Source organism: Propithecus coquereli, unplaced genomic scaffold (assembly GCF_000956105.1).
Source record: "Propithecus coquereli isolate 6110/MARCELLA unplaced genomic scaffold, Pcoq_1.0 Scaffold47, whole genome shotgun sequence".
NCBI lineage: Eukaryota > Metazoa > Chordata > Mammalia > Primates > Indriidae > Propithecus > Propithecus coquereli.
Genome location: NW_012150507.1, coordinates 6,688,828 through 6,701,331, shown reverse-complemented (window position 1 = coordinate 6,701,331; position 12,504 = coordinate 6,688,828). Strand labels below are relative to the sequence as shown.

At 41.6% G+C, this 12,504-nt stretch overlaps 1 protein-coding gene across 1 annotated transcript in view; it reads left to right on the top strand.

Annotated features, from left to right (window-relative positions):
* ANKRD55 (ankyrin repeat domain 55) overlaps window positions 1-12,504 on the top strand; it is a 145,243-nt gene that overhangs the window by 70,204 nt on the left and 62,535 nt on the right. The window contains 1 exon segment of the mRNA XM_012655279.1: window positions 4,888-5,016. Coding sequence (XP_012510733.1) covers window positions 4,888-5,016 — 129 coding nt within the window.

The following is a 12,504-nucleotide window of genomic DNA, read 5'->3' as shown; positions in this document are numbered from 1 at the left end:
TTATCATTTATTCTAATTTTTTGTCTACGGAAGACCTTCTATAACTTTCGTGGGGGGTAGCCATATGTGATTGGGTTATTAATAGTATATGAATTTCAAAATGTCAATAAGAGCCAAATTGGACGTCTGTGAAACTCTAGATCCTTTGGAGTATCTAGAATTGTTTTGCTAACGTCTCAGCCACCTGCTCCAACCCTGTCCCCCCCATGCACCAAGAACAAGGGGTGTACCACACACCCAGCCACATCAACATTTGTCTCTCTGTACCTTCAGTGTCAGCTACAGCCAGTCTAAAAGTGCAGTTCTGAAACATGAAACCTGCTAAGCACTAAATCAGATTTCTGGTTCAGAAAACACAAAAGTTACAGTGGTTTTGGCGGGAAAAAAAAGAACAAAGTTCTGAGAAGCTGATAGGACTTGTAAGCCCATAACTGAAATTGTGGTGGCACAGGTTCAAGGTGCAGAATTACTCATCCGCACAAGAGCACTGTTCCAAAGCAACCCTACTATGCACCTGACAGTTAGAACACACATTTAGTCCTATCAGCAATCTAAAAATGGATCCTAAGTCAATTAAAACTTAACATTTCCCTTCAAAACATTCTGGAGAGCTTATATTCTTAACTGAATGTGAATTACTCTTCACTTTTTGAACCAATAGTTTTTGTTTTTCAAAAGAGTAAAATTCTACTGTTACCAGGGCCATCTGGGTGTTTGTCGCAACTTATTGGCTAGTAACTCCTAGATTTTCAGCTCCTAGATGCCTTGGAGTCTCAACTGATTCCTGAATGAAACTGCAGGGAATAGCTGGTAGGAAAAGTCTTCACAGTTTGGAGACAGATGGCTGTCTTGCATCCGATAGACTCTGATTTTATACTCCCCATGAGTCCAAGGGATCTTGGATAACCTGCAGTTCACTAATTAATTCTCCCAGTTAGCATTTCTTGAACACCCACTGTGTGCTCAGTGCAGCGGGCATACCAAATGAATATGCTACAGCATCTGCCTTTCTGTGCAGCATAGCTTAAACGTGATTTCTGCCACAGCTCAGTGTAGACGCCAATTGCCAAGCCTGAAGTCTGCCCCTTAAATGGTTACCAGAATCTTAACATAACACAACTGCAACTACAATGTCTCCAGGCTCAACAGAAGCTGAAGAAAGGAGAAGGAAGCAGTTGTAGGAAAATGTTCCTAAAAAAGAAGTGTTGTGCAATGCCAACCACTGCCCTTGAGCTGATTTTGAAAGTTTTGGTTTTCATATTATTAACTCTAAGAAGATTTATTTTTATTTCTCATTAGCCCAACTGAAAAAAAAAAGCAACAGGAAATTTCTTTTAACTTGACTGAATGTTTGCAACCCATTTGTATTATAAATGTATTTAGAGAAGTAATAAAGTAATTGAAGTCTTAATTTGGGGCCATTCAGAGGATTGCTAGTTATTTCTAAGGATATTCCCAAATTTCAGGGTAGGAGTGGACTGGAAGGGAGAATGAATATAATATATATTTTATATCTTACAAAAATAATATTTTCCAGCTGCACTTTTAGGAGGAGCCTAGAGGCAATGCCAAATGAAACAAATAACATAGAGTGGCAGCCCTTACCCTAGTGAGAACCACTGTTTTAAAAAGTGAGACGACCTTGAATCCACCTAAAATCACAAAGAAAAGAATTTTTCAGCATCTCAGCTCATTTCCAGAATGAAAGTTTATCAGTATAACATGTGAAAAGAGCATTTTTTTTTTCTCCAGAGTCAGAGAAACCTGGATTTGAATCCCAGCTCTACTATGTACTCATTCAATGACCTTAGGCATGTTACTTAACCTGTTTGTGTTTCAGTTTCCTCACCTATAAAATGAGCCTAAAAGTACCTACCCCTAGGGATCATTGTACAGATTCAGTGAGATAACATATAGAAAGCTCTTGGCACCAAGTAGGTGTATGAAAAATGATAACGTTCCTCCCACCCATTTGTTTACCAAAATATGCAAGAGTTGAATTTTGCAGGGGTTTTGTTGTTGTTTTAAGAGAATAACTCTTAACACCTAGCAACTGTGTTTAGGAGACCAAAATTAACAGCACATAACCACAGTTTAATTCACAACCTTATTTTCACACTGAATTCTCATATCACTAAATCACATCTCTGCATAGCCATTGCCATCTGTCTACCGCACCTTTGACAGTACAGTTATACAAAGGACAGGATCATTTGGAGCACTCATCAAAAATTCTGACAAGTTTCAACTGATGAGTTGGTCACAATGATCATATCAAACAAGTTCATTTTTTATAAGGGAGAAGTCATGTTCTGCCTTTCCTTCTTAGGTGTATGACTTTAAAATGCAAAGCCAAATTTTTAAAAAGCAAAACATTCAATCAAGAACAGTGAGAAGTTACTCGTTGATTTAATAAGTATTTACTCAGCATCTGCAAGGTGCCTGGCACTGTGCTAGGCTCTAGGGATCCAGACAGACAGACAAGGGCTCTGCTCCCATGAGTCTTACACTCCAGTGACTTGAAAATTGACTCAAAGTCTTTACCCCTGAACACTGTTGGCGCTTCATGGTGCCAACATGACTTAAAACAAAAGGGACTAAGAACTAGGAAAGGAGTGATCCATGTATAATAAAAAGAATCTCATTTCCTTCTGTTAAGACTCTTTTTTCTTTTAGAGACAGGGTCTCACTCTGTCACCCAGGCTGGAGTGCGGTGGCATGATCATAGCTTACTTCAACCTCGAACTCCTGAGCTCAAGCAATCCTCCCACCTGAGCCTCCCGAGTAGCTAGGACTACAAGCGTGAGCCACCACCCCTGGCCTCTTGTGCTCAGATTTCTAATCCCGGTGGGCCCAATTAAAAATGAAGAGAATTCATTAAAGGCTATTCTGAATTCTGAGCTATTCTGAATTCCAAGTAAGTATTCAGCTATTAAAATATGAACAAAAAGTTCCACTGCCTTTGGATGAGCATTTTTTTTCCATGTGGAACCAATTTCTTGAAATATCCTCAAGAGTATCTCTGGAGGCTCACTGTTAAATGACACTTGAAACTTGAAAGCAGACCATAATTTAAGGATTTAAAATATGGAACTGCTTGAGGGGATTTAACATTCTAATCCCAGTGCCCCACAAACCTCAAACCCTAGATTCAGTTCTGTACTCAAAGACTCGGGAAGTCCTCTAGAGCTCAGCTTCCTCTTCTATAACATGAGAAAGACAATTGTACCTGCCAGAGTTGGCTGCACACTATAGCAAACAACTCAAAATCTCAGTGGCCTGACACAATAAAAGCTTATTTCTTGCTCACATCCAATGCTGGCTGGCCTGGTGGCCCTGTTCTTTCACACCAATCAAGGACCCAGGCTTTTGAATCATACGGTTCCGGCATCTTCTAGAGCCTTGTCCGCCTCTGCATTCAGTTGTCACATGAGGAAAGAGCGAAGATGTGGAGGACTACATGGCTTTGTTGTCTAGGCCAGGCCTGGATGCGGTTTCTATCCCTTCTGTCCACATTCCAATGGTCAAGACTCAGTCTTGTGGCTGCACCTGTCTGCAGGGAGGCTGGGGAATAAGTCTGTGTGTCCTGGAGGAAACAGAGTTTGGTGAACACGCAATAGACTTCACCACAGCACTTACTCTAGAAGGTTGTTTGGAGGATTAAGCGAGATAATAGATATAAGAACTCATGGAGGTTTCAGGATCAATGAATATTTGCTCTTGGCTATTATTACTATGCTTCTGAATAGGCTGAGGCCCATCTCCTCCACTCAGCTCATCCTGGAAGGAGCAGAGAAGGCCAAGTTGGGTCTCCTGTCTTTATGTTATCTGCAGAGATGACTTAAAAGAAGCTTCAAAGCTGTCCACACCCATCACCCCCTTTACCAGGCATCTTAATCTCAGTTCATTCTAGGTACAGCTCACATAATTGAGATGAGTGGGCAAGGAGAAGAGAGACAATCTTTTCATAGTGTATGCTCCCAAATAATACTGGTTATTTTTGGCTACCATTTCTCAGCATAAGCCCATTTACTATTAGATTATACCTAAACCGTATGACCTTAAACTCTGAAAGAAGCTGGGATTCACCAGATTGAATCCTTCAGCTCTGTTTTGCAAGCTGTTCCAGAGTGATTTCTTCTCAACACTGTACATCTGATCATGCCATCACCTGCTTAAAACCCTTCACTCTCTTTCCATTAATTTAGAATAAAATGCAAATGCCTCATGCAGGGTTGGTATCACCCATCCCATCCTCCCAGGATCAGCCCCTGCCTCCCTCTCCAACCACGTCTCACGTCGCTCTCCTCTCCTGCCTCTTTCATTCATTCACTCGACAGCTGATTCTCCAGCCTCTGTTCCAGGCACTGGAGATAGCAGCGGTAAGACAGACAACGTCCTTGCCCTGGTGGTGGGGATTGCGTTCTAGTGTGATGCTTTGAACATGCTCTCTGCCTCTGTGGCTTGGTGCTGGCTGTCGTCTTCCTCCAGTTCTTGTCACAGAGGCCTATTAAGAACAGAGTCTACCCCTTCGTTACTCTCTCTCACAGCCTGCTGTGTGCATTCTTCATAGCATTTATCAATCTGGAAAATCGTTTGGCTTTTTTATGTAAATTTATTGTGCCTTCCTTTACCACAGTGCAATTTTCATGAGGGTAAGGATGTTGTTTATCTTATTCACTTTTGTATGCTCAGCACCTGTTTGCCTGGCACAAAGCAGAAGCTCAATAAATATCTGTTGAATGGATGGATTAACAAATGAATGAACTCACAGGCAGCAACCAAGGCATCTGGGGATGGCCCCCAGGCCAGGGGAGAAAGCGTGAGCTCAAGTTTTCTTCCTGATGGCCTGAGCTCATGTCTGCCCCTCTGATTGTTCTTTTGCAGGGAATGACACCGCTCCACTGGGCGGCTTTCCACAACCAGCCTCAACACGCCCAGGTGCTGTTGAAGAAGGGAGCAGACCCCACCCTTGTGGATAAAGACTGTAAAACGGCTCTCCACTGGGCAGTCCAGGTGAGAAATTGGCCAGTGAACTAGTCTCAAGTTTAAATGGTGGAAAGCAGTGTTAACAATTTTCTGAGTATGTCAAACATGAAATATGGAGGTTTGGGCTGTATCACTTGTTGAGAAGATGCAGAGCAAAGTAGTTACAGAATATCAAGCAGAGCCTGCCTTGGCTGTCTCACACACACACACACACACACACACACACACACCTCTCACTCTCTCTCTCTCTCTCCATCTTGATGTTTGCTACTGGCTTACTGTGTCCCAGGGTAAACTTTCAAAGAATTAACAGGATAATCCCTTCAAAGTCTTTGAACCATGACTCTCTCTTCTTCCTTCCAAACCCTCCCATTCATTCCAGGTAATCCTGAATTCTGTGCTGAACAGTGAAAATAGTGGCTCATGGTCCTGCGTCACTATCACGTAGGGAGTCTGTGTCAGTGTACACAACCAAAGGAATCAGAACAGGCCCATGAAAACTACTGCCCAAAGAGGGTAAGACGGAGAATAAGGTGAAAGAATGATAATAGCTGACATGTGCAGAAGTGCTTTCTATTTTCAAGGGGAATGATTAACTGAAAGTTATCTATTCTCTCCTTCAAGGAGAGCAGAGCTGGGCATCCCTTCCACAAACTCGCTAGCCCACTCTGTCTTTGATGCCTAAGCACAGACACCCCCACAGTCGGCCCATAAGGGCACCTTTCGTAGCTGCTGTCAGGACCCTATGAAAGTTGTTTCTGCTGCCCTGACCTTGGTTTCACTCAGCGTTTCCATGTGCCAAGCACAGCAGAGGTGGGCACCTGGGACTTTCAGGGTTGACACGTGTGCCTGAGGTAAGGGGAAAACAGAAGTGATCTGGAAACTGCGCTGTTTTTCACCCTCCAACCTCGGCTTCCGTTACTCTGCACCAGGGCCAGCCCTGGCCAAAACGGTGAAGTGAGCAAAGCTTGTTTTTGTCACTTCCACCTGCCCTTAGCACTCTCCTGCATACTTTCAGTACCTAATTACCTGCCCTGCCCCCTCACTGCCAGCCTCTGCCCAGGGTCCTGTCCCCCAGGGCCGGCCTCTAGCTGGCCAGGTGTCACCCCTGCAGCAGTGGCCCCGGAGGAACCTGGCTGGGCTGCTAAGACGCATCCATGTGTTGGTTCTCAGCTGAGGTGAACGTGGCATCAGAATCGAGCACTTTCTGTATACTCACCCTCAACGCCCCTGCATGGTGATTCCCTAGATCTGGGATGCAGATACACTTTGAAAAACCTCCCTAGTGATTCTGACTGGCATGCCTCCTCTGCTACCCTGTCTCTACCCCAGCCCCAACCTAGAGCTGCTGCCCTAGACCTGGCCTTGCAATGGCATCACCAGCAGTGCTTGTGAAATGACAGATTCCCAGACCCGGCTCCAGACCTCCTGAGTTGGGTACTGTTGGGAGGGGGAACCCCTGTTCTAACTCAGGATAACCTCTAAGAGGCAGTTTGGCAAAATCATGAGAACAACATACTCAGCTCAGAAGATCTGAGTTTGCATTGATAGACCTAGGTTTGATCTGAGGCAAGTCACCACCACCTGCTTAGCTTAACCAATAAGTGTGTCTTTGGGGTATGGCTGAGACCATGCATCTTACAGTGCTATGTAATGTACTGCGTAATTGGAAGAGACGATCATTTGTATTGTGGGGCCTGATTTCCTACCTGAAAACTTAGTTATCATATCCATGCTTTCATATTCTTTCTCTCTACTAAATGATACAGCTTTTAACCCACTATATTGACTTCAGGCCTGCCTGCATGATAGAATGATCCAAGAGCTTTTAAAGAATACTGTTGCCCAGGCCCCAACTGTTACATTCTCATTAGGTTGTTCTAGGATGGAGACAAGGCATTAATATTTTTAAAAGCTACCTCCTTTCCCCAGGAGATTATAATGTACAACTAGGGTTGAGAATCACTAGAATAAATGAATTCATATTATTGGGTGCTAATACCTTACCTACTCCTACTGAAGATGTTTGCATTTTGACTGTGATTATATAATCATAACACCTCCCTCATTTATTTACTCAGTTGCTTAATAAATATTTCTTGAGCATCTACTATGTGTCTTGCAGTAGAGGTAAAAGAATTAACAAAATAGGTCTCTTCTAAAACCTCTACAAGTGTATGTAACATCACATGTGTGCTTGCTGTGTGAGCATGTTTGCATTCATTTTCCTGAGAAAAGAAATTTTTTCTTCGATTCCTCAATGAGGATCAGTGACTACCCACAAAAGGTTAAGAATCCCAGCTTTGGGGGAACTGTGCACCCTCTCCCTTCTCTGTGGTTAGCAGTAAAATTCAGAAGTGGTGTATTCTGCCATTTACACTGCAAAGACTGCGGGTAATTCCAAATGCCAGTTGAAATCATTATTACACTTGCTTTCTTTAGCCTTCTTGTTCATTTATAACACAGCACCAGCATTGTGCTCCTTTTAGAGTTTTTCCATACGAATGAGTCTATTTCCCATTGTCATTTATCCTTTTGCTGAACTTCCTGCTTTTCTCTTGGACCGTATGATGAGATCACATTTAAAGCTATACTACTTTGAAATAATAAGGCCTTCGTTTTTGACCAAAGTAACCAAAGCAGTAAAGACTCAAAACATGAGGTCTGTGAAATAAACTAAGTTGGACTTTCACTTCCATTTCTCAGGTTCCTTGGTAGTTGGTGGTCTCCTCCACTGGGCCCGTTGCCCTCTTTCACCCTCCCCTATCTGCTCAGGAGCCCCCGCTGCTCGGCTACATCTGGGGTAACACTAAGCAGAGGCCCTGTCTCTATTATAATCTCCCTAGATGGCATCCCAGGCCCTAGGGGCATGTTCTTGCCTATCTATGATGACACCAGCTTATCTGGAATCGACACAGGTATCTCTCTGCCTCGGCTCTCTTTCACTTCTCAACCCTGCAGAAGTTTAATCTTCAATCCTTTTTTTGCTCTCTCTTCCTCAGAAAGCTCATTGGTTTCTGTGGCCTCAGCTACCATATGTAATTCAGAAGATTCTCATATCAATGACTCCAGTTCTGACCTCTCTCTCCTGAACTCTAGATCCACATATGGGTGTCTCCCCACGGATGCCCACAGACACTTCCAACTCAACGTGCTCAAACTGAATCCATGGTCTCCCTCCCATCACATCTCCATCTTCCAGTAGCCCAAGCCAAAAAGACCTCCGCGTGGTCCATGAGCACTCCTTTCTTGTCCCCCATCACAGCCAGTTGCTTATCAAGACCTCTCAGTTCTACCTCCTTGGATCTCTCATCTCCGTCCCCTCCTTTCTATCCCCATTGTCCAGGTCAAGAGCCCAGCAGGAGAGAAATGGCACACTCAGGTGGGGGTAATAGAGGAGAGATTCATAAAGAAGCTATTTGTCACACAACCCCAGGTCTAGCAACAGCAGGTTGCCATTAGGACCTGTTGGCCTAAAGAGGCACAACAGGGAGTAGTTACTAAGACTCAGCAAAAGCCCTAGCTATAGGAGATGTCCCAAGAGAAACTGTAGCCTTTGGTGGAATAACCAAACTGTGACTTGGCAGGAAGAGAACTGAGGGATAAAAACTCCAATTTCTTTCCTCCTACATCCACCTCCTGTCAGTGCCACCCACTTGCCAAACCCAACAAGAAGCCAAAAGGCTAGGGAGCCCATTGGATGCAGTCCACACAGTGCTGAAAAATGGGGACAGGATGGAAAAAGATGGGAAGTAACCTGGAAGAGCAAATGAAGACAATTTAACACATCTCCCATTACTTCCTTAGATCAAGCTTGCACCGTCTCTCGCCTGAACAGTTGTAGTAGCTGATTTTCGTACTCTTAATCCTTCCCTTTTCCAATCTATTCTTATAGTGCTCTTCCTACAAATCACAAAGACATGTACCAACATACCTGTTATCATGCCAAAACAATTATGGTCACTGTTTGTTGTTGATTCAGAAACCTCCACTGAGTTCCGTTTTGTTGTAAAATGCAAACTCCTTAGGCTAGCACTGCCTGTTGTGAACAGCCACTTTCCACTCCCGGACCTTTCCTCTCCAGCCCATGTAGCCTTTGTTCCAACCACACTGGAATATTATTGATGCCCCCAATACATCATAGAGATACATTCTGTTCTCCCCCTTGGTCATGCTCTCCCAGTTGTGTGAAATATTTCTTTCTTCTTGCACTCCCTGCATCATCCCTTCTACCTGCAGAATTTCTGCTTATTCTTTCTTATTCCTCAAAGCCCCACTAAATATCACCTTCTCTGTTGAGCTCCCTTTCAGAACCATTCCCTCCATGTTACTTCTAGGACTGTGTTACAATTGTGGCGTGCCCATGTCTTCCCTTCTAGACTGTGTGCGTGAGGGCAATGTGCCTGATTCATCTAAATGTCTCTCAGAAGCCAGAACAGAACTTTGTGAATCTTAGGTCCCCAGAGAGGTGTTCATTGAATTCAGTCCAATAAACTTACCCATCTCAAGCCAATGGGGTTAATGGCTTATTGGGTTCTGTCTGTGGAAAATGTTTTATTTAAAGACTTTATTTTTTAGAGCAGTTTTAGGTTCCCAAAAAACTTGAGATAAAAGTACGGAATCATCACATATATCCCTTGCCCCCGCATGCATAGCCTCCCCTGTTATCAACGTCCCCCACCAGAGTGGTACATTTGCTATAATGGATAAACTTACACTGACAATATCGTTATCACCCAAAGTCCATAGTTGACATTGGGGTTCACTCTTAGTGTTGTACATTCTGTGGATTTGGACAAAGCCTTAAAAATAATGGCACATAGCCATCATTATAGAATCACACAGAGTAGTTTCACTGCCCTGAAAACTCTCCGTGCTCCCCTTATTCTTCCCATTTTCCCCTAACCCCTGGCAACCACTGATCTTCTTACTGTCACCATAGTTTTGCCTTTTCCAGAATGTCACATGGTTGGAAACATACAGTAAGTAGACTTTTCAGATTGGCTTCTTTCACTTAGGAATGTGCATTTACGTTTCCTCCATGTCTTTTCATGGCTTATAGCTCATTTCTTTTCAGTGCTGAACAATATTCCATTGTCTGGATGTATCAGTTTATTTACCCATTCACCTACTGAAGGACATGTTGGGTGCTTCCAAGTTTTGGCAATTAGGAATGAAGCTGCTATTAACACCTGTGTGCGGGTGTTTCTGTCAACATGTTTTCAACTCCTTTGGGTAAATACCAAGGAGCATGATTGCTGGGTCATATAGCAAGACTATGTTTAGTTTTGTAAGAAACCACCAAACTGTCTTCCAAAGTGGCTGTACCATTTTGCATTCCCACCAGCAGTGAATGAGAGTTCTGTTGTTGCACAGCCTTGCCAGCATGTGATGGTGTCAGTGTTCTGGATGTGGGCCATTCTAATACATACATAGTGGTATTTCACTGTTGTTTTAATTTGCAGTTTTCTGATGACATATGATGTGGGTAATCTTTTCATAAGCTTATTTAGCCATCTGTATGTCTTCTTTGATGAGGTATCTGTTAAGGTCTTTGGCCCATTTTTTAATCAGATTGTTTTTTTATAATTGAATTTTAAGAGTTTGTTGCATATTTTGGATGATAGTCCTTTATCAGATATATCTTTTGCAAATATTTTCTTCTAGTTTATGGCTTGTCTTTTCATCCTTTTGACAGTGTCTTTCACAGAGCACAAGTTTTTAATTTTAATGAGTTCAGCTTATCAATTCTTTCTTTTGTAGATCATACCTCTGGTGTCTAAAAGTCACCTAAAAAGTCATTGCCAAACCCAAAGTCATCTAGGTTTTCTTCTGTTATCTTCCTGAAAGTTTTATAATTTTGTTTTATGTTTAGGTCTATGATCCATTTGGACTTGTGTGATCCATTTGGGGTCAATTTTTGTGAAGGGTGCAAGGTCTGTGTCTAGATTCATATTTTTGCATGTAGCTGTCCAGTTGTTCCAGCACCATTTGTTATAATGACTATCTTTTCTCCACTGTATTGCCTTTACTTTTTGTCAAAGATCAGTTGACTATATTTACGTGGGTTTATTTCTGGGCTTTCTATTCTGTTACATTGGTCTGTTTCTCTATTCTTTGTCTATTTAATTACTATAGCTTTATATTGAGTTTTGAAGTCAAGTAGATCAGTCCTCTACTTTGCTCTTCTCCAATATTGTGTTGGCCATTCTGAGTCTTTTGCCTTTCCACATAAACTTTAGAATCAGTTTGTTGATATCCACAAAATAGCTTTCTGGTATTTTGATTGGGGATTACATTGAATCTATAGATGAAGGTGGAGGAATGCACAATATTAAATTTTCCTAACCATGTTCATGTCAGTTTTTTGTGTATTTCCATATATATGTATAATATCTTATACATATTTTGTTAGATTTGTACCTGAGTATTTCATTTTGGGGATGCTAACATAAATGGTATTGTGTTTTTAATTTCAAATTCTACTTGTTCATTGCTGGTATATAGGAAAATGTTCAACTTTTATATATTAACCTTTGTCCTGAGACCTTGCTATAATCACTTCTTAGTTTCAGGGATTTTTTGGTCTATTGTTTCAGATTTTCTATATAGACAACCATGTCATTGAAAAAAAAAACAGTTTTATTTCTTCCTTCCCAATCAGTATACTTTTTGTTGCCTTTTCTTGTATTATTGCATTAGTTAGGACTTTGATTACAATGTTGAAAAGAAGTGGTGAGAGGGAATATCTTTACCTCAGTCCTAATCTAAGCTTCTAATTTGTCACCATTAAGTATGAGCTTAGCTACAGGTTTTCTACAGTTGTTCTTTTTCAAGTTAAGGCAGGTCCTCTCTAGTCCCAGTTTACTGAGAATTTTTATTGTGAATAGGTGGTGGATTTTGTCAAAAGCCTTTTCTGCATCTACGATCTTTTTTTGTTAACCTGTTGATGTGAGGGATTACATTAATTGATTTTTTAAATGTTGAACCAGCCTTGCATACATGCGATAAATCCTACGTGATCATGATATATAATTCTTTTTATATGTTGTTGGATTTGATTTACTAATATTTATTGAGAATTTTTGCATCTATGTTTATGAGAGCTATTGGCCTATAGTTTTCTTTTCTTGCAGTGTCTTTCTTTGGTTTTGGTATTAGGGTGATGCTGGCTCCTAGAATGAGTTAGGAAGTATTCCCTATATGTCTGTCTTCTGAAAGAGATTATTGAGAATTGGTATAATTTATTTCTGGAATCTTTGGTAGAATGTATTAGTGAATCCATCTGGGACTAATGCTTTCTGTTTTAGAAAGTTATTAATTCAATTTCTTTAATAAATATAGGGCTATTCAGATTGTCTATTCTTGTGTGTGTACTGGCAGATTGTGTCTTTTAAGGAATTAGCCCATTTCTAATAGCTTATCAAATTGTAAACATAGAGCTGTTCATAGTATTTCTTTATTATTTTTTTTTATGTCTATGGGATCTGTAGTGATGTATCTTCTTTCATTTCT